Source organism: Mytilus californianus, unplaced genomic scaffold (genome assembly GCF_021869535.1).
Source record: "Mytilus californianus isolate M0D057914Y unplaced genomic scaffold, xbMytCali1.0.p SCAF_4, whole genome shotgun sequence".
Classification (NCBI taxonomy): domain Eukaryota; kingdom Metazoa; phylum Mollusca; class Bivalvia; order Mytilida; family Mytilidae; genus Mytilus; species Mytilus californianus.
The window spans coordinates 35,679,540-35,703,494 of record NW_026262690.1 but is presented as its reverse complement, the minus strand read 5'-3'; the positions used below and the strand labels follow the sequence as shown (position 1 = coordinate 35,703,494).

General features: G+C 34.2%; 2 protein-coding genes across 3 annotated transcripts in view; one reads left to right on the top strand and one right to left on the bottom strand.

The window, feature by feature from the left end:
- The window catches only part of LOC127736912 (photoreceptor outer segment membrane glycoprotein 2-like), a 101,942-nt gene extending 93,932 nt beyond the window's left edge, over window positions 1–8,010 (bottom strand). The window contains exons 1-2 of the mRNA XM_052247476.1: window positions 7,368–8,010; window positions 16–247 (exon numbers count right to left, since the gene is read on the bottom strand). Coding sequence (XP_052103436.1) covers window positions 16–247; window positions 7,368–7,936 — 801 coding nt within the window. The 5' untranslated portion in view covers window positions 7,937–8,010. The remainder of the gene's footprint in view (window positions 1–15; window positions 248–7,367) is intronic.
- Window positions 8,011–8,237: 227 nt separating this feature from the next.
- The window catches only part of LOC127698222 (tetratricopeptide repeat protein 13-like), a 58,548-nt gene continuing 42,830 nt past the window's right edge, over window positions 8,238–23,955 (top strand). For both annotated transcript variants that reach the window (XR_007980756.1, XM_052201579.1), the window contains exon 1: window positions 8,238–8,521. Coding sequence is in view for 1 of the 2 variants with exons in the window: in XM_052201579.1 (XP_052057539.1) it covers window positions 8,257–8,521 (265 nt within the window). In the remaining variant the exon portion in view is untranslated. The remainder of the gene's footprint in view (window positions 8,522–23,955) is intronic.

The following is a 23,955-nucleotide window of genomic DNA, read 5'->3' as shown; positions in this document are numbered from 1 at the left end:
TTTAACTTAGCTTACCTCTAAAATCGATACCACCACGATGACACAACCGATATTACTGAGAACCTTTTTACCATAGAAGTTCATCAAAGCAGTTGTACATCCAATCTTGAAGAGGGAAAGCTTAGTCTTAAAGTCATAGTTGAAATGCATGTCATCGTCATGGACATGATGATGGACACATGGTCTATCCCTTATTGGATTACAGCAGCTGAATGGAACATCGTCATTCAAATAACTGTCTCCAGTCCTGCAATAATATCGAAGATTAAAAGTTTATTGACCCATTCACTGTTTATCCTTTTATTTATTGAAAACAAACAAAATATTTTTTTACTTTTCTCGAAACCAGGTCGCACTTTTAAGTCATTCTAAACAAAAATTGGGCCAATTCTCCCCATAAGACTGTGGTCATATTGCACTATCGTGTATGAATAAAGATAATTATACAAAAAGAGAAAACATAAAAAGTAAGACAACAAATCATAATAAAACACACTTGACTTGTTGAGTGCGTTTTATATTTCTTTAATGTCTTTAATTTAAATAAAAACATAAATATATATTTTTGATTATTTTATATTGTTTTTTTTTCTTTGGGAGGTGGGGGGGGGGGGGGGGGGCATACCTCGCCTCAGTTGAATTTTCTGTTAAGTGGGGTTGGCATATATTTTAAAGTTTCTTGTTTTATAGTATATTATTCCTATAGACATAATTAAAGCCATTTACAACTTCACTTCAATCGGTTTCGAATGTATTTGAAATGTCGATTTCTAGGGTTCTTCCGTTGCTAAAAGACTATTATTTATTTCTTTTCTACGTTCATATTAAAGCGTCAGATCTAACAATAGCTTTGAACTTTATTCCGCCACTGTGTCATCGGCTCAAGTATTATAAATAACTGTTAAATAACTCTTAACTTTAAAATCTTACATCGTCTCTGAATTCATATATTTTCAAGACCAATTGTCCATTAAATCATTTTTTTAAAGCGAGAATAAAAAGGAGACAACTTTTCACCTTGTCTGACAGTACTATTTAACATAGTAAAAAAATCCCATGTCGTTTTGATTTAATATTCAGATACGTGTTTAAAAAGTAATACCTATTATTTTTTTTAAATATTTTACTTCAAACGTATTGTTCATCCGTTCAGAAACATTTATACTATATAGTTTTTCAATTGCATTCCCAACTATTAACGTAAATTCGATCGGTTGATTTGATCGTTGAATGATTAACATCCAGTCGCTGCTATCATATAAAATTCTGGACGTGAACAAGTTCCAAATATATTATAAAACTTGTCTGAAAATTATCGACTTTTGGACTGCCGTTTGGTTAATAGGGGAATTTTGGTAGGGTCAGCCTTCTCAGTAAGGCTAGTTTTTTCGACTTTTGCAAATTGACCCTTTAAGTGCAGGGAGCATGGCTTTTTGCCAAATACGATTAACTATATATGGTCATCTGACAGGCTTTACTTAAGTATTAATTTTAACCCCCACCCCCAATACCCCTTCAGGCTTAGATCTCTATTAAAGATGTGGGAACATATATGTACGTCAATGACCCAGAGACCCAACGACAGAAGAATTCAAGAGACTTTGATCTAGAGATCAAAATAACTATAAGGTCTCAACAATAGACAGCGGGACAGGTGTCTGAAAGAACTCGTGTTTTGTATCAAGTTTGACATCATATTGATGTACTCAAAGTAAATAGGGGTAGAAATTAATGATTGTGGGTTAAATTCATCGATTTTTTTTAAATAAAAAAATTAAAAACTGGGAAATTTCAATTTTTATAAATAAATGAGCAATATGTTTTATTCATGATTGTATAAGGAAACTGACAAAATTTCATGACCGGAAATTTTTATTTTGCCTTTAATCTAAGATTTTATCTTAAATCTCCGAAAATAGGAAATAGGAAAATTTGTCAAATGCAACTCTATTTTTTAAACATTACAAAGATGAGTTTGTAAGGAAACTTACCAAATTTAATTACCAGAAATTACTATTTTGAGCCAAAAACTAAGATTTTCATCATGAAATCTCCGAAATGGAAACCGGAAAATTTGTAAATTAAGATTTTTTTGTCAATATTTTCCAAAACATATACTTAATAAGTTGATATATATATAAAATTTCTCCAGACAAACAATATTTTTGATAAATATCTTTGTAAAAAGCGTCCTTTTTGAACTGGAAAAGTAAACAAATGATTCTGTCGAAACCTCTGTTGCAAAGACTTTTTAAAGGTATGCATAGAACTTAAATTTCATATAACTATGTATAAATTGTTCCAGGGCTTGAGAAGAAGAGAGAAGAGATTGTTGATACTGATTAAGTGGAGTTATTGGAACTGTATAAATTATTACTGCTATTACGCAGATTATAGCTGGAAGATTTAGATACGAGGAGTGAAAAATATATGTAAGATAATCAAGCAATGATTTTGCCGGAATGTGTATGTATATAAAAAATGAGACGCGGTTTGATTGACAACGAAACATTTATTAAAAAAAATCAAAATGCGGATGCAAGCAACAATAAACCACCGTACGCGGGCATTCAACTATGAGCAAAACCCATAGTCGGCTATAACAGTTCCACATGTTACAAATGTTGGCCATTTCAAACGAAAAAACCAACGGCCTTTACCCCCTTATTTGTTAAAAAAAACAATAAACGAAAAACAAGTATGACAGACAGCCTTCAACAACAACCATTACATTACAGGTTCGTATCTTGGAACCGTCACATCATGACAGAATGCGCTGGTTTTAAACATGTTTTTGAGACCTTAACCCTTCGCTAACATGGGACAGTTATGTAATAGCACAAAATAAGACAACATAACAACAAACTGTAAAAAATAGTTGCAAATGACTTCCATTCATCGGATTGGTGCGAAGCACAAAAAAAATAACAAATTTATTTTTCGTTTATAAATCAGGCCATTACTTTTTTCGTTTGAATTGTTTCACAATTTTTTCATGTCGATGCCTTTTATAACTTGCTATACGGTATTGTGATTTGCTCATTGTTAGAGGCCTACGGTGACCTATAATTGCTTAAATCCACGTCATTTGGACTCTGTTGAATAGCTGTCTCGTTGACAATCATACCACATCCCCGTATGTTATATCATACATCTGGTCAGTTGAAGTTGCCCATATCCTCAGTAAATGAATTTGATACAGAAAAAACGATACTGAAGGATACCAATGGTGTCAAGTTTACGGGGACTTGCCTATTTGTTAGGGACAGAGAAGAAACCAGACCACAAAAGAGCCAGTTCAGCAAATCTAATCAACTTCGTCAGGGCGGGAGAAAGCTACTTGACCAAAAAGTGCAGAAGCAGAACTTTGAAGTTTGAGTACAGCAAAGTACTGCAGCTTGGAGGACGCTGAAATTTTCACCCAAAGTAGAGACCACATTACGGTCAGATTTCCTACTGTTATCAGAAAGCGCAGAACAATGGGAGACTCGCTGCCAGGAAACTAATGAGAGAAAGTTATCCAAATACTATAAGTTGGGGACCGACTGCAGATAATAAGACTGGGAAACATGGAACTTTCCTGTCGATGTATAGGAGCCCGCTGTTTCCCTGTTAAATGATACTGGAAGATGATGACGGCTCTAAGACTTTATAGAAGAACAAGGCAGGATGATGTTAACACCTTGGCTCATGCAGCAGAGACTCTCTGAGTCTAGTGGGCTACTAATAGATTAATTTAACAGTGTGATTTAAAGTTTTGTGAAACAATTTCTTCATATCAATATTTTATCACATAGATCATCCATTATAGACTAAGATTATTTGGTTGTCTTTCAATATAATTTTGTATCATGATTTAACTTTTATTCACAAGTTAAAGAAGAAAATGAAAGACGGTTCATAAATTTGAAGGCATTGTAATGTTGCTACTAAATACTTCTAAATAAGGTAACCACAGCTATGTAATGAATAGTGGCACTCTAGAAAACAAACACAAAAATTAGAAACAACACTTAAACACAAAAATTAGAAACAACACTCTTAAACGTTTCATATGTGGCCACGCTTTGTTTACGGGGATCTAACAACACTCAGTTTTACTTTCTGTTTTGGTAATTATTACATCAGCCAATCAGCCATCTGCCGAGAGGATCCCGACAGGTCTTGAAAACAGAAAGAACGAAGAGTTATTAGATCATGTATGCGAAGCATAGATACGGGATCTGTATTCAATCAGATTGCTTTATCGTCGCAAATATTTCGGAGAAGTCAGTTAGCATTAGAACCATATAAACTGAATTAGTTATTATAGTTCCCGTTTCCAGATCGTCCTGAACATACATGTACATAAAATATTTGCCACATCCCTTGCTGTAATTTGAAAGAACTTTACCCGAGTTTAAACATTTAATTTTGAAATACTTAAGTTATATTTATCACATTACGATAAAAGTAAATGTGTAAAATGCCACCTTATTTTAATTTTTACGAGAACATTATAACTACAGCTAAGATACTGATCACCAATTGTATTGTTTTTTATTGTGTATAGTCTGTGGTATCGGTAACCCTGTAGAAGACAGACACACTGGATATAATTGTTAACTTGCATTTTACAAGGTAACATTCCACAGGAAGGCATGCCACCCTTTCTGTACTTATTATTCTGAATCTGAGACATTCAGTTTTTGCTCTTACTCGTAAATGCTGCGCTTAGCGTAGAAGCAGATACTAATTTTCAAGTCTTTGATTAGACTCGATCCGAGATTGTATCCCCGACCTCCTGCACTCGAGGCGACCACGCTGATACGAGACAATCGATCGATGCCGCTTCGATAGAGAAAAATCGACATCTAAAAGAGAAGTTTGTAATGGCAAAGTTGAAATCGTCTCTTTTGTCGGATATTTTAGTTTCCATTTTCAATTTTATACCAATATATTTCTGTCTAAAAAATATTTACTGTCTGTCATTATTAGCTTCATTGAGCTGAAGTTCATTCGAGATAAATACATTCGGCATCATTCATAGATAACCAAGTATCAGTTTTGTACAATATCAAATCTCGTAAATCAATGTTATCAACATACAAACAAAAACTGAAGGAATCGCATGAACTCCACACGTTGCGAGACCGGTTTATTTTCTTGTTATATGCCTGCTTCATCCGCCATGCGAATCCATATTCTCAGTCCAAAAATTCCAATATGGCACTGAACACATTTTACAGATCAGATGGCTTGTCTTGTATAAATATGAATATGAATACTTAAACTTTATTAAACCAATTATTGTATTATTAGATCTAAGACCATGAAAACATGTCTCTCGTGAGTTGAGACACAAAAATAACGTGTAGGTAAAACTTATGGTGTCGATTTCAGTCGTTCATGCATAAAATTGGGATGATCTTAGGACTTCTAGTATTGTACTCCTGCCTACTGGGCTGCTGTTTATCTTTTTCCGTGTAATTTAGGTAAATTCTGTAATAGTAATACACGTTAGTATAATAGTCCTGTCAACATATATTTGTTCCGCCTAACAGAAGTTCCACTGGAAACTTTGTTATAAACAATGTCATAATATCTGTTCCTGTTAGAACAAATATTCTATACCATTTATTCCCTTAGGAACATTTACTGTAATATTTATTCCAGTGGAAATAATATTCCAGAATATTGTTTCCATTTGGAACTTATATTATGAAGGAACTTCTATTCCGTGACACCCCTAGTGATAATCAACAGTAAACTGCACGTCATCATCAAATTAACCTCTAGTATTGTCAATATTTCAGAATTTTATCTTGCCCTTTAAGTTTTTCCATGAAAATAAGAAGATTCATTACAATGAAGAAAAAGACCTGAAATAACTTGAAAGTTCGCAGTTAGTACCCGAAGAAATTCCGATAATCACTGGCGTAGGAGAACTGGGGTTTACCTATGTTTTTGCTCCCATCTCCACAAAAACAAAAACATAATTGATAATAAAAATGAAAGAGGACATTGACTTACTTCTTGACTATATGACAACAGGAAAGGATTTTTTTTGCTAGTCACTTTCAGAAGTGTGTCCCTCCCCCCACCCCACCACCACTTTTTTAGTCTACTCCTACCACTAATAATTTGACGATATAAACATTGTTGTAAAGAATAAAAATGTTTTCAACAAAGAAATTTTAAGTCTGTGCATGTTCAGGAACAATTATATTGTGTAGATATCGTTAATAGTTAATAATTACAACAGATGAGGCTTGATTGTACTGTGTGAAAAGAAAAAGTTTTTTCTCAGTGAAGACCAGAGTTTTTTCATACTCCCAAAATAATTCACGTCGGTGTTTTGATAGATTGATTGATCGTTGGTGTTTTAACGCCACTTTTAAGCGCCACTTTTGGGCTATTTCGTGGCGGCCAGTTTTTATTGGTGGAGGAAGCCGGAGTGCCCGGAGAAAACCACCGACCTTCGATAGGAAAACTGACAATCCTAGTCAATTAAGATTGGAGTCGAGTGCACCCGCACGAGCGGGGTTCGAACTCACAACCTCAGTGTTGACTGGCTAGTGATTACAGTAGTAGAACTACTTAGACCACTTGGCCATCGAGGACCCCCGTGTTTTGATAGACTTAATTGCAATCATTCAAAGGCAACAGTACACATATTGTTTTATTGTACATTAAAAAGAATAAAATATTGAAATGTATTTGTTAAATATATCAAGTGAAATAACGTATTTAAAATGTGTCAACAATAGCACATCAGTTACTATACCAATCACACGTGACCAATCAATCAGGTCAGTATTATTATTATGCCTTAACGACATGAAACCAAAGAGGGATGGGGTAAAGGGTTACAAATTTTGTATTTTCATTAGATAGCTACATGGTATAGAAAAGGAAGAATGTTTATGATTTGCATGCAACAACTGAGAGACCAATGTCTACTTTGCTCTTAGGGAACGACCATTTAACTTCAAAAGGGGGGGGGGTATAGTTTTTTCTAAAAAAATATTCTGATCCCCAATTTGATGAAAAAACATATTGTGGTCAAGCAGATGACAAAAAAAAATATTCTGAATCCAGATTTTCCCCATACCTTTAGTGTCCTTATAGCGTTAAATTTAAAAAAAAGCAATTCAAGTTGATTGATAGCGTCGAAAAACTAAAAAAAAATGTTCTGACTCAGACAAAAAACCATAACCCCCCTGAAGTTAAATGGTTGCTCCCTTAACAAATGGTATGTTATATAGTGTAAGTTGTAATAGAGAATATAGCCGAAAGTTGGAACAAAATTTATATTTCAATTATTTTGTATCTTATCAAAACATTGTAAAATCGAACTTTTTGACATTCAAGTTCGGTCAAATTACCGTTCAATATTCTTCTTCTTAGTTGAACTCAGGTATTTTTCGTCTATCCAAGTGACTTTGAACCAGTCTGTATATGCTTTATCACCGCAACATCTGTACTCAATTTGAAGCTGGTCAATCTCTGCTTTCTTACTTTGGATATCTTTATATTTTTTCATTGACGATGAAATACCAGTAGAGAATCCCTTTTCTAGAAGTCCAATAGCAACAAAGCATATTATAGCGGATACAAAAACACACAAAAATAAGACTGCCACCATAATTATATATATAAACAAGAATAGATTCAAATTTGCGCGATTTTTGGGTTTATGATTGCTCCAGCAAATTTTGATTCCACAAGCACTTGTAAACATTCCAACAAACGAAACAATAATCAGAAATATTGGCAGCGAATTAGGATCAAAATCTTCAATCAAGTGCGTCTTACTTTGAATGGCTGCAAATATATAAGCGCCAGTAATCATAACAATCAAACACATTAATATGCCAGCAACGTTGAGACCAGCAGCTATCTTTGCAAGTCGACGTCTGGTTGTTTCACTGATTTTTAAATTTGGCCAACCCATGGGGATTTTCCATTTTCAAACCATTTTCAGAATTTTTTTTCAGATTTGACTTAATTTTACCGCCATCTTGGATGTTGACGTGACGTTCAGTATTTTGCTATGACGTCATCGAATTTTGCTTTGTCAATCTATTTTTGTATCCAGTAAATTTAAAATTGAATCTAACTTGTTCGTGTTAATTTGACAAAAAAAATATTCATTTAATCTATATTTTAAACCATGTTTTATAAAAATGCATGTTCAGCATATTACACACGAGTTCATTACCCTAATCTACTCTCTAACCAGTGGAGGCGTGAAAAGTTAACTTAACTGGTGACATGGAAAAGAAAGTTAGATTTGTTTTGCAACTTTTACTTACTTTTTGTGCTTTTAAAGTGAAGCTTGGTCAAATGTGCGATGTCGCAAACGTTCAAGTAGAGAATGAAGATGGAGTAATTCAGGTTTTTGAAGTGAAACGTTTGGAACCTGTCAAGGGAGACACGTGTGGGTCGTGCAGTCAACAAGCTGTCAACTCTGGACCACGATTATCCGGACTCGGATCGAGTGTGTTTCTAACAATAGGGGAAGCTGCGCCTGAATGTGGTGTGTGATTTTTAATAGCCGTTTGATGTTTTTATTATATTCGCAGAAAAATATAAAATTAGACCTAAATTATGGTTTACATTGCCCTGGTCGTATGTCCAAAGTGCGTTTTTCAGAGGCAGATTAGGAGGGCCTTAAATCTAAGAAAAAATTATTTTTTCTTTAAGGTTCATATGGATCCCCCGGCTAAAATGGCTACATTTTTACCTCAAAATTTACTCTTGAATACAGATTAACCTGTGCATCTGGAAAAGTATTAAAGGCATATTATGCCCTAGATAAATATAAAATAAAATTCAAATGCTTTTTATGTTTTAGAAAATTTAAAACTTTACTGGATTTTGCTGTGCACTTTTTTCATCCCTGCAGAAGATGATAAAATTAACAAACAGTTGAGTTTCACTTGATATGGTCCACTCAGGTACACAGTTTAAATCACTAATTATTGTCTGGTATCTATTGTCCCTCTAATAAAAAGGCTCTATATATATATTGTCCATGTCAATCAATACAGGGGCGTGTTTTATTGGTCTCTTCTGCACATCTCCAGAATGTCTTCTGGTGAAGAGTCCCAAAAAATTAATCTGGACCTCTCCTGGAGATATTCTATGGAAGATCAATAAAACAAAAATTCAATTTGCCGTCGAATATAGCAGATTTTTGTTATGTTGGATGACATAAATGAAGTTTACGATTATTTTATAGAAGATTAAAATACGTCCGGTAGACATGACTGTAAAAAGTGTGCTCTGTTCGTGACATTTTTCTTTGTTCTTTCCTCTAACTCAAATTTGCTAGACAAATCTGGCTTAAACCCCCACTATTTGATTTTTAAGAATAATCTTAAACTGCAATAAAATTTGTCAATGTTTGTCTCAAATATGATCAAAAAGGACATCTTGTCTATCCAATTTTTTTAAAGTAACCAAACTGGATTACTTTTGTATAAAGCAAAGATGTCAGAAAGTTCTCAAAATCATTTTTCTCTGGTGATCCTTGAAGAAAATCTTCTGGTCCTAACTTAATTCTATTGCAAAATTTCGATGGTCAAAACCTTCTGACCACCACTTTTCAAAAAATTTTCATTGTATATGTATCAATATGCAAGTATACAATGTATACCAGACATTTCTCAGACTCTTTTTTTTTCTTTTTTTTTAATAAATCCGTTGGTTGTGTACTGATTGATACTTCAATCTGGGAGAACAAGATTTATTTCAGTACTAGTTGTTATTAGCTTTGAACTAACTTCCAGTAATTGCAAATACTCTTATTTCGGTGCTTTGTGTCTATTGTCTTAATGTAAGTTTTTTTTTGGTGTGTCTCGTATTTTGAGTTAATCTAATTGCAATTGATTTGTGCAGGTTGTTCTTACATTGTATATTGTACTGTTACACCACTGTCCCAGCTTCGGGAAGGGTTGAGCGCTCGCAAACATGTTCTTGTACTGTTACACCACTGTCCCAGGTTAGGGGCGGGTTGGGATGGATCCCACTAACATGTTTAACCCGGCCACATTCTGTATGTATGTGCTTGTCCCTAGACAGGTGTTTGTTTTTCGTTCATTTTTTTGTACATTAATTCATGTTAGTTTCTCATTTGAATTGTTTTACATCTGTGATTTCGGGGCCTTTTATAGCTGACTATGCGGTATGGGCTTTGTTTATTGCTGAAGGCCGTACGGTGACCTATAGCTGTTAATTGCTGTGTCATTTGGTCTCTTGTGGAGGGTTGTCTTATTGGCAATCTTCGTTTTTATATCAACCCTGCCATATTCTTTGTGTGCCTGTCCCAAGTCAGGAGTCTATAGTTTAGTGGTTGTCGTTGGTTCATGTCTCGACTCATATTTGTAAATTATTTTGTTATGTATAATTAGGCCGTTAGTTTTTTCTTTGAATTGTTTCTCACACTTTTCACGTCGGGCCTTTTATAGATGACTTTTGATACAGTATCAGGTTTTGTCATTGTTAAAGGCCTTAATTACGGTTGCCTATAATTGCTTACATCCACTTCATATTTGAACTCCGGTGGATAGTTGCCTCATTAGCAATCATACATCTCTTCGTTTTTATATTATATACCTGACTTATTAGCAAATTAGCAACAAACAGTCAATCAATTAAAACTTGTGTTAGATAAGCAGAAAAATCATTTGATATTTATTCCTTTTATTGGGGTGGGGGACAGGAGGATTTCATATATGAATATGGTTGACTGGTAAGGGCTGAAAAATAGGCATAATTACATGTACATGTAGCGACAGATTAAAAAGTTAATAATCCCCTCTTCCCTTCCCCATCCTTCATCTATAAATTTAAACTGACCACCACGGAATAGCCCAACTTAGTGTTGAAAGTAGCGTTTAACACCAATCAATCAAAATCCCTTCCCTAGAATATCAAATAGTCATCCCTTAACTGTTATTGTCTGTGTAGTTCATATATTTATCCAGCTTATCGTCCTACAGGGATGTCCTTCTAAGACTGTCATACCATAAAAACGTTTATAACACAGCTCACATTCTAATATATATATATACATGTATCTGCATTCACAAATTTATTAATGTCATTTAGACTAAATGACGCCATGTTTGTTATGTGCCTCTGTCGTCTAAACTACCTATCAAAAGAGAAGAGGTGGAAGAGAGCCAGAAGATCTTTCCTATTCAAAAAAACAGAAATGGACCTCTTCTGGCTTACTACCGAAAAACAAAAAAATATGCCTCAGTTCACTCCAATTATTACCTGTGGGGAAGTTATCAAACCTCTCTCCCAACTTTGTTTATTTTGGCACCTTCAGGAGGAATGAAAAAAGTGCACTGCAAAATTTTTAATTTTCTAAAAGTAAAACATAAATGCATTTGAATTTTATTTATCTAGAGCATGCTATGCCTTAAAAATTTTCCAGATTCACAGGTTTGTCTGTACTCAGAGTAAAGTTTGAGTTGAAAATGCAGCCATTTTAGTCAAAGGGTCCACATGAACCTTAAAGATGTACAAATTTTATATTGCAATGATCATCAACATTATACATTGTTATAAGGGTTATGCCCCTCTTTTCTCAAATTTTAGATCCGTCTGATTTTTGTATTAACCTTGCATGTTAATGATACAGAAATCATATTACATTTTTAAGTAGCCAACAGGAGTTTAAATAATACTTGATTTTCCAGAAGATGGGACAACTTGTCCCAGAGACAACTCTGACCAACAAATATGTCAACTTGGACTGTCTATAATGCCAACCAAGACAAAGTATTAAAGAAAGTTTAAACTATTAAGATATTATAAGAGTTGTCATCCGGCCGATTTGTCTTGCACCCAATTTCCACATAGTGCATTTTCCAAAAATATTTGACAGCTCAATGCAAATATCTTAACATCACAATGTCCTATGATGTACTTTCCCACGAATGACACCAAGTGTAACAGGAGACCATAATTTGCCTTCCATAATTCATTACGGTACCATATAGAAATAAGCAGATGTGTACATTGTATGATTGCGGATGAGACAATCATCCACCAAAGTTCACATGAAGTGGATGTAAGCAATTATAGGCAACCATACAGCTTCAAAAATGAGAAAAACCCATACCTTATTGTCAGCTATAAAAGGTCCTGACATGAAAAATATGAAACCATTCAATTGAGAAAACTAACGGTCTAATTTATAACAAAACAATTTACGAAAAACAGATATGACAGACATGAACCAACAACAACCATTGAACTACAGGCTCCGGACTTGGGACTGAAATAAATAATTAAACAAGACAATGTATTTAAGTCTAAAATGTCAGAATTGTGAATTTAAAGTAAAGTTCAAATTAATAAAATAACCATCTTTTTGCACGTTCACACAACCACTGCACTACAGGCTCCTGACTTGGGACAGCACATACAGAATGTGGCAGGGTTAAACTAATTTGCTGGTGCCAAATCCTCCCCCTTACCTGGGACAGTGGTGTAACAGTACACACAAGAACACACTATAAAAATCAGTTTTAAAGGGCTTAACTCATCAGATCAATACAAAGCAGAAAATCTGTAATGAAAACATAGACCAGAAGTGGCAGCATATCTAAACATCTCACAACAAAAAAGACGCTAAGTATAGATCTAAGAGTACTCTCAGTTACTGACAGCTAGTTCAAAGCAAATAACAACTAATAAAAAAATCAGGTATCTCAGATTAAAATATCAATCAGTACACATCTGATATCCAATGGATTTAGTGTAAAGACTTCATTAACAGTCAAGAGAAAAGCATGACCTTGTGCAATACCAAAAAATAGGTATCGACAGATTTAATACTGTGAATGTGCATATGTGTATAACAATAATATTTAGTATGGTTTTAATATACTGATAACAAAATCAATATCTATATCTATAAAAACAATATTCAAAGATCTAATTACAGTGTTGAATTGGTAACCTCTAAGAATAAGTTTATTTAAAGGATTGATAAGTTTACCCGGATCATATACCAGCAAGAGGGAACCCAGGCACAGTAAGCCACCGCTCAACCAACTTTAGCTATTAAAAGGAATACTCCACTAGCACAGCTAATGTAGGGTGGTTATAAATCTACTAAGGGAAAGCACCTGTACACTTCCCCCACCTCAAGAGTCATTATATTATATGGACTATATATTCATCATTTCCCCTGGCTACAAAATGTGGTATTTATTCTAACCATGGGTTAAGTAAGACATTATTTTACCAACTGAGCTAAAGGAGTACTACATTAGCTGCTGCCATGCGGTTATAAATCTACTAGGTATGCCGTATGGGGAAGCACCACTACACTGGCCTGTTCTTATACTCATGAACTGAAAATAAGAAACTCCTCTATTAATATAGGTAGACATTAGTGTAGGCTAGGAATCTGCTACACATGCCTAGCAATTCTAATACTGGAATCAGATTTTTTTGTTTTGATATTGCAATAAAAAAATTCTTATAAATATATCAATACTATATACATGTATATAGCTAGAGCACAATTCATTTCAGAGTGCTTAGGTGATGCTTTTTTAATTTGTTGATTTACGGATCCGCCAACCCGGAATATATAAGTTTTTAGCTGACCTGGCCAAAAGGGCAAGGTAAGCTTTTCTCATTACTTGACGTATGTTTTAGCTTTTACTCAAATCTTCTCCTCTGAAACTACTAGCCAGGGACAAATTTAACCAAACTTGGGCAATTATCATTGGGTGTTTATTAAGATAGGTGTCCCATCACCCCTAAAAATAGAGTATAAAAGTAAAATGCAAGTTTTTAGCTATTATCTTGAAAACTGCTATATAAAGAAAAAATCTGATAAGACAGAAATGTTCAGAATGTTGAGATTACCTACTGTCCATTTACAACAAAACTTTTGATGACTTCTTGAAGTTCTTTTAAGAGTTTTGCCCTGATATGTACCAATTTTTAGGCAGTTAAGCTGCCTTATGCGAGCACCCTAGATTTGTGTTCTACCCAATAAATGCTGAAATACGTGCCATTGTTATTATCTAGCTGGCTATTATGTTATTTATAACTAATTGGACATTTTTTTAATACTTTTATTTCTGGAATACAAAAAATATGACCAGAAAAACCTTAAATGATCGTCGAATTACCCAAAACTTTTGAAGTTGCACATAGGAAGTAGTGCTCAATAGAAATCCCTACGTAATTTATTATCCCCTGTGCTTTTGGCTACGATGTCAAAGAACAATTGTATGAAATATTTCATCGCCGAAAATCGGTAATTACAAGTCGTTTATATTTCCCAAATGGCAAAATGCGCAGGAATATTGTTCATGTACAACAAATTTCTATGATAGAGGAAATAAAGTTATATAAGTGGGCGGTAATTTTTTTCAAACTTATCTTGCCAAATAAGGTTGTTGTTATTTTATGAATGAAACGAGAAACAGATGCGGAAATCGACGTTGATGGGATGTTTTAAGTAATGTGGACAATTAGTCCCCTAGACAAGTCGGACCGAATCCACTCAAACCTTCTAAGAAGACAACTTTGACCGTTTGTCAGATTTACTTAGGGTTTCATAAAATATTATACTAACATTTCTAGCGGAGCCATTACTCTTTTGTTTGTGCATTGGGGTCTATTTAGGGGTATTTGGAGGGGCCTGAAGAAGGGAGGGGTTTACTATAGAACCCTATGGGATTTTATTTTTTTAAATTTTCAAATGACTATTTCTCGAAAACAGTAAGTGATAGACACATGCAGTCTTCAGTAATGAGAACAGGACAATAAAAAAAATCAACCAAATTATAGGGTGAGTCCCTAGGGGTCATCCCACCCCCCCTTTAATTTGAAAATGTACTTTTATCTTGTAAACTGTCGCGATCCCCACCCCTAAACAATATATATACTTGTATGGGACAATAAAGTCCCTGGGGTCGACCCACCCCCTCCTGTTTGAGAACTTGGAAATAGTCGAGATCCCCACCCCTAAACCATATATATTCATGTATGGGACAATATAACAAATCAAATGAAATATTTGGGGAGTCCCTGGGGTCACCCCACCCCCTCCTGTTTGAGAACTTGGAAAAAGTCGAGATCCCCACCCCTAAACCATATGTATTCATGTATGGGACAATATAACAAATCAAATGAAATATAGGGGGAGTCCCTGGGTTCACCCCACCCCCTCCTGTTTGAGAACTTGTAAACAGTCAAGATACCCACACCTAAACTATATTTATTCCTGTTCATCATTTCAAAAAGATTTGTATGACATACAGGATCAATCTCCTAGGTGTCACATATGCATATCACTTTACTAGACCAAACCAATATGAACTGGACTTTGCCCAATGTCAGGAGACCATGGGAATGACGAATTATGGGGGCTTTGTTTGGGAGACTTCGTAACGGCATCCTGTTACAATTATTTCTTGTCTATTATAAAATTTATTGATGCAAAAAATGAGTCTAGGTTAATTGAATTTACTTTAATTATTTATTAAATCATTTCTGGGCCTATAATAATTTTCATTTATGGCTCATTTTAAGGAAAACATATAAATCTTTCAAGCAGTGTAAAGCCCGAGAATGTTTGACCAACTGTTTTATAATCACCTGTCATTTTATTCCAAACTTGGTATGGAGTAACATCATGCACTTGGGGGTGAAGATGGGGGTCATTTACATTGATATATGAGTTGCTTTTGAAAACCTTGATGAAATATAAATTAATTTGCCCTAATAATCAATTCATTTAATGAACATAAATGTACAATATACGAATGTTTAATGTTTGTTCTTTCAAATCTTAAAAAAAAATTGAAGCAACACTGCCACAGTTTTCATAATTACGTTTGCCTTCGTTTTTGGTTAACTGCCTACAGCGCTTACAGTGCTTTGATTTTGAATTTTTGCCTATTACATGTATCTTAAAGATCAGCAAGACAAGATCTACAAATGAGTCAACATGTCTGATATTTTTAGACAACACTCTTAATAGAGTTATTGCCCTTTAATGATGATTTTTACCAATTTTGAGAATTTTTGCCTAATATCGTAAAAAATGTAATAGATACTGGTAGATATAAACTTTATTAGCAAAAATTATCAGCAAGTCAAGATCTACTAATTAGCATGATAAGTGGAATGGCCAAAATTGTCAGTCAACATCTTATTGGAGTTATTGCTCTTTAAAGACTATTTTTACCTGTTTTAAGGTTTTTTTGCTTATTTCATGTATCTTGAAAACTGTAATAGATAGATAGACACTTTCTATTCTGGCAACCATTTTTGATTCAGCATAAATGGAATACCTTGAAGAGCTTCATTAATTTATTCAGTGAAAATCTCTTTGTAGGTACTGCCCTTCAATCCTTTGTAAAACTATAACATGTGGTGGCTACATCTTGGATTTTACCTAAATCTTAAGTACTAAGGAGAATTGCTCATTTTTCCACAAAATATATTTATTTGATCTGACAGTAAGTCATGTCCAAAAACTCACTGGACAAGTTGCAGCTTATAAAATACAAAATGTATTAAATGGAGACTTTTTTGAATTAAGAACATTTAATAAGTCTTCTATCACAAATGGGTCCCTCATTGATATTGCAGACTCTAAGGCTGTCTGAAAATATAAAGTATCACCTTATTAGTTATCTTTCCTTCAGTATTTCTGCAATTTGAAAAAGCAGCATTGATGTCACACTGTTGCACCTTGGCAAATAAGCACTACAGTATTGTTTACAGTCAATTTTGGTACATAGACAACATCTGTAAACAGAATCAAAAATAACATATTTGTTCTTAGTTAATAGAGATTTATCAAATTAATTCACATTTTCAAAAAAATCCAAGGGTTGACTTGGGTATAGAAATGTAATGGTCACCTGGACTTCTCCTGTTCTGAAAGTATGTATACTTAAGTGGGGTGTCTGTTTTGCTGTTTGGGATATAATAGTACCCAGTCATGTCCAGTTTGAATGGAGATGTTAAATCTGATGCCTCATGTATGTAAAGAGTGTGCAACACATTTTTAAAGGGCTTCTAGGGGGTAGTTGCAAAGTTAAATTTGTGCCCTATCCAACTTTTTCAGTTGCAGTCCAAATTTTTCACCATTCATCCTGGTTGACCTTCCTTGCAGATTCTTACAATACTTAAAACGATAAAAGGTTAAATACAGATGCAGATCCAGGATTTTGGAAAAGAGGGGGCCTCCAAACTAAACAACCTTAGAAGTAGAACATGTAAAAAGCCAATGCATTAACTTTATGTAGTTCCATAAAGGGGGGGGGGGACTTTTTCAACTGTCAGTTGACCCTTTATACTATAAGAATTATTGCTCATTTTTTTGCATTTTGCCTATCATCTTTAACTTTAACCCTTTCATACCGAATGTATCCTTTTGGCACCATCGTGCGCATGCAGAAATTATCTTTTTGGCACACCAGTGTAGATGCCAAAAGTATCCTTACAGAGAAACTCTAATAGCAAAAATATTGTAATGTTTTTTATATGAGTTGGTTTTCGCACAATAACTTTAGTTTAAGTGAATGGATCTCTATGAAATTTTACCATAAGGTTCAATACCACAAAAGGAAGGTTTGGAATGATTTTGGGGGTTATGGTACCAACATTTAAGGAATAAGGGGCCAAAAAAGGGCCAAAAATAAGCATTTTTCTAGTTTCCAGACAATAATTTGTGGAACTGTGTATGGATCTCTCTGAAATTATACCACAAGTTTCCATACCACAAACGGATGGTTAGGATTTGCTTTGGGGGGGGGGGGGGGGGGGGGGTTATGGCTCAAACCGATTAAGAATTAGGGGCAAAAAAGGGTGAAAACAAGGGTGTCCTGGTTAATGGACAAATACTTTAGTACAAAACATAATTTTAAGCAGTGTAAGGGAGGTAATTCAAATACATCATTTGAATTACCTCCCTCGCACTACTATTGAATTATGTATAAAGTAATTGTTAATGAACAATTATGACAATTTAAAAGCAGTGTAAGGGAGGTAATCAAAACACAACGTTTTGATTACCTCCCTTACACTGCTTTTGAATTATGTTTAAAGAAATGCATATTTATAAAGGAATACCATTAAAAATATCTGCATATGTTGCATCTTTTTATTTTTACAAAAAAATCCATATGAAAGATTTGACACCATATTTTAAATTGTACTATAAAATAGATTAAGTTAGCACTTTGGTAAATTTAAATTGGTAATTATGGTTGCAAACTCCATTGGAAATTTGAATTGAGATTATGACCATATCTTGAGGAAAAGAATTTTTTTGGGGGAAAAAAGGGGATGGGGTAAAAAGAAATTGTTGGGGGTCAATTTTTTCTCATTTCAGATTTCAGAAATTAAAATGAAAAATTCTTCAAATATTTTTTTTGCAAAAAAAAAGTGGGGGGGGGGGGGGGGGGGGGGGTGTGTTAATATGCAACAGCATAGTGTATTGCACAAAAGCAAAAAAAAGGGGAGTAAATTTTTTTTTTTTTTTTTGTGGGGGGAGGGGGAGGTCAATTTGCAACAGCAAAAGTGCATTGCACAAAAGCAAAAAATTGAATATAAATTAAAATCATATAACCAATTCTAAGTTCTTTGACTACAGTTATTGTTTGTCAGAAGCCTTTTATGTGTCAAATATTTAATTACAATCCAATTAAAACCTGTATCAAGCGCGAATATTGCGTCTATTTTTGCCCCAACTGTTCAGGGTTGGACCTCTGCGGTCATATCCAGCTGCGCTCGGCAAAGCAATTTATTCTTTTTATTCTACCATTATTTTACATGGCCTCCCAACGTTTCTATTGAAGTTATGACCAATTTTGGACCATTGATTGACCTCATCATGAAATATTACCAGATGACACTGTAGGATTTAATCGTCCCCTTTAAAAAATATCTACCTTTTATACTGGGTTTTTTTCGACACCCCCCCATCCCAGCACCCCCCCCCCCCCTCTTGTTTTGGAAGATATAATGACTTTATTTGGACAATAGGTGGATCTCATTATGAAGTATTACAAGATGAGGCTGTGTAGGATTTTACCATCCTCTTTTAGAGTTATATCTCCTTGAAACAATTTCTTTTATTTGCATATATCTGAAAAAATGCAATTATTTTGTTGTCAACCCTTATCTGCTTATAAAAGTTATTTTCCTTGAAATATTATACACATTTTTTAAAAATCATATTTCGAGAACTGGAATTCGTAGAGACATGAGATCTTCACCAATAATCTTCAGTTCATGTGACCTTTCATGTGCACCCAAGGTCAAAGGGCATGGAGTGCAAAAGTTTTTTCGCTAAATAGCAAGCTTGAATGTTAAGAAATAATAAGAGATAATAACTGCATACACACATCGTATGAAATGTTTGTCTCGAAGAGCTCCACATTTTATACATTAGACTAAAAACTGTCCGATCATCTGTTCAAAAGTTATTTAAAAAGTTACCACGTGATAATTCTTCAAAGTATAATTTTTTGTGTATATCTTTGGTAACAGATATCAACCTACTATAAAATGCAAAAATTATCAGTATTTTGATATCTTCAATTTGAGGTCAATGTCACATGCATGGTCATGAGGAAATTTCACCTTGACCTTCAAAGGGTACTGTAACCTTAACTTTGTGACCTTTTGAAAGGTCGAGGGGTCCTGAGTTGAATAGTGGTATTTCCATGTCTCTACGGTTCTGAAGTTCAATATTGCATCATATATTTAATTATTCATTGTGCCCTTAATGAGCTATGGAATAAACCCCTGTTTTTTTTTTTATAGTTTTGTACTTTTCTGCAGACCATCTTACACTTTTCAGAAATTGAAGAGTTTTACATGGTTACATGTTTGACTAAAATACCTAAAACATTTGATGAAAAACAAAGAAAAATAAGGAGTTTGAAATTTTCATGTTTTACGTTGACTTTGTGAGTTTCATAAGTTCTATTTATAGAATTGATATTTCATATATCATTTTATTTCACTTTGCCAAATGGGGTCATGTGACATATGAATTGAACATCAAAATGAGCTCTATTCAAAAACGAAATTTTTTACCCTCTTTTCCATCCGAAAGAGAAGGGTGGGGTCATTGAGTGCAAAAATTACAACTTCTAAGATGGTAAGGATGTTGCACATCAAATGGAAGTTAATAAGGTGTGCATTTCAAATATCAAATTTGTGTCCTCCAAAAATAGGTTGGTTGGGGTCATTGACTGCAAAAAATAAATTGTTTTAAATGTAAGGTTGTCGCATATCAAATGAAAGATCATACTAGTAATGTGTATATTTCAAATATTAAATTCATGTTCCCCAAAAAACAGTTGGATGGGTTATTTTGTGTAAAAAATCAAACTTACTAGATTGTGGTGTTGTAGCAATATATCAAATGAATGGTCATCAAGTCTACATTAACAACTGTTCTCCCTTCAAATTTCATATAGCATCCTGGTAAACAAAAAACCCATGAAATACCATCTTGTTTCTAGAATTTATAGCATCACTTCCATAACACTTTCTATATGGGAAACATTTTTAATAGCATCACATTACCATGATGCTAAAAGGCCCTGGGGAGAACACTGATTAAAAATTTCATACCTTCGATCTCCAAAACTTAGATGGATAGGGCAATTAATTGTGAAAAGTGAAAAGTTTTTAGAAGGTATGCTTGTCGCTTTTCAAATGAAAGGTTGTAAAGAGTGCATTACAAATATCTGACTTTTAAGGGAAAGATCTTCTAATTGTTTTACAAGCAATTGAGATAGAGATACTAGTTTATGAGTTGTTGCCCTTAAATGAACTGTTTTATGCCCCCGCCGTAGCGGTGGGGGCTTTAAGTTTTACCCTTGTCCGTCTGTACGTACGTCCCAAAATTGGTTTCCCGTTCTCTAACTTGAGTTTGCCTCAACCAAATGTTATGAAACTTATACACAATGCTTATAACCTCAAAACACAGATCAAGTTTGAAATTTGGTGGCGTCACTTTAACCGTTCTTGAGTTATGCCCATTTATAAATGGAAAAATTGCAAAATTTTTTGGTTTCCGTTCTCTAACTTAAGTCTGCTCAACCAAATGTTATGAAACTTATACACAATGCTTACTACCACAAAACACAGATCTTGGTGGCGTTACTTTCACCGTTCCAGAGTTATGCCTGTTTATAAATGGAAAAATTGCTGAATTTTCGTTTGTTCTACAACTTAAGTTAACCTCAACCAAATGTTATGAAACTTATACACAATGCTTATTACCACAAAATACAGATCAAGTTAGAAATTTGGTGGCTTCACTTTTACTGTTCTAGAGTTATGCCCCTTTACAAATGGAATAAACTGCTTCGTTGAGCGCAGCTGGATATGCCTGCAGAGGTCCAACCCTGAACAGTTGGGGCAAAAATGGACACAATATTCAAGCTTGATACAGGTCTGAATTAGGATTGTAATTAAATATTTGACATATTATAGGTTTCTGAATAAATGTAGTCAAAGAACTTGAAATTGGTTATATGATTTGAATTTATCTTCAATTAAAGATTTCTTGCTGTTGTGCAATACACTGTGCTGTTGGGCAATACTTAGTAAATCTGTTGTCAGACTATAAACAAATAAAGTTCAATTTCTTCTCAATGTCATATTTGAAATTTATGAAAATCAATAGGGTGATTACATCAATAGCTATGAATAATTCACCAAAGTTTCATGAGAACTGCTGAAAGCATTTTTGAGTTATTGTTCAAAAACTAGAAAATCCCCCCTTTTTTAATGAAAAAAACCCCATAACTCAGAAATGTAAAATCTGAAATTTATAAAATTCTAAAGGGAGCTTACATCAACAGATATAAACAATTCACCCAAGTTTCATGAGAACTGCTGAAAGCATTTTTTAGTTATTGTCCGAAAACTGGAAAATCCCCCTTTTTAGCTCACCTGACCTGAAAGGTCAAGTGAGCTTTTCTCATCACTTTGCGTCCGTCATCCGTCGTCGTTAACTTTTACAAAAATCTTCTCCTCTGAAACCACTTGGCCAAATTTAACCAAACTTGGCCACAATCATCATTGGGGTATCTAGTTTAAAAAATGTGTCCGGTGACCCGGCCAACCAACCAAGATGGCCGCCATGGCTAAAAATAGAACATAGGGGTAAAATGTAGATTTTGGCTTATATCTCTGAAACCAAAGCATTTAGAGCAAATCTGACATGGGGTAAAATTGTTTATCAGGTCAAGATCTATCTGCCCTGAAATTTTCAGATGAATCGGACAAATTGTTGTTGGGTTGCTGCCCCTGAATTGGTAATTTTAAGGAAATTTTGCCGTTTTTGGTTATTATCTTGAATATTATTATAGATAGAGATAGATAAACTGTAAACAGCAATAATGTTCAGCAAAGTAAGATCTACAAATAAGACCAATGACCAAAATGGTCAGTTGACCCCTTAAGGAGTTATTGCCCTTTATAGTCAATTTTTAACCATTTTTCATTAATTTTTGTAATCTTTTACAAAAATCTTCTTCTCTGAAACTACTTGGCCAAATTTAACCAAACTTGGCCACAATCATCATTGGGGTATCTAGTTTAAAAAATGTGTCCGGTGACCCGGCCAACCAACCAAGATGGCAGACATGGCTAAAAAATAGTACATAGGGTAAAATGCAGTTTTTGGCTCATATCTCTGAAACCAAAGCATTTAGAGCAAATCTGACGAGGATAAAATTATTCATTAGGTCAAGATCTATCTGCCCTGAAATTTTCAGACCAATCAGGCAACACGTTGTTGGGTTGCTGCCCCTGAATTGGTCATTTTAAGAAAATTTTGCAGCTTTTGGTTATTATCTTGAATATTATTATAGATAGAGATAAACTGTAAAAGACAATAATGTACAGCAAAGTAAGATCTACAAATAAGTCAACATGATCAAAATTGTCAATTGTCCCCTTAAGGAGTTATTGCCTTTTATAGTCAATTTTTTACAATTTTCATAAATTTTGTAAATTTTTGTAAATTTTTACATAATATTTTCCACTGTAACTACTGGGCCAAGTTCATTATAGATAGAGATAATAGTAAGGAGCAAGAATGTTCAGTAAAGTAAGATCTACAAACACATCACCATCACCGAAACACAATTTTGTCATGAATCCATCTGTGTCCTTTGTTTGATATGCACATAGACCAAGGTGAGCGACACAGGCTCTTTAGAGCCTCTATAGTTTATGAATAAAACCCTGTAACTCGGAAACGTTAAATCTAAAATTTTTAAAAAATCCAAAGGGGAGCTCATGTCAACAGATCTAAACAATTCACCAAAATTTCTTGCAACTTGGTGAAAGCATTCTTGAGTTATTGTCGGAAAACTGGAAAACCACCTCTTTTTATTTAATGAATAAAACCCCAAAACTCGGAAACGGTAAATCTGAAATTTATAAAAAACGAAAGGGAGCTCACGTCAATAGATATAAACAATTCACCAAAGTTTCATGCATATTGGTTAAAGCTTTTTTGAGTTAATGTCCGACATGTTGACCAAGGACGGATGGACGGACAGACAGACGGACAGACGGTCAACAGTATACCATAGTACGTCCCGTAAATGGATGTATAAAAAATTGCTGAATTTTTTCGTTTCTGTTCTCTAACTTAAGGTTGCCGCAACCAAATGTTATGAGACTTATACACAATACTTATTACCACAACACTCAGATCAAGTACAAATTTAGGTAGCGTCACTTATACCATTCTTCAGTTATGCCCCTTTATAACTTTATATGATATGCATGTTCCATTGAAATTTTACAAAGATCTGTTCAAATAAAAAAATTCTGATAGAATTAAAATATTCAAGGTCCCAAAGGATACATTTACCAGCAACAACCTCAATAAACTTGGGCCATAAAAAAATACCTGTGTATCTATTAATCCTA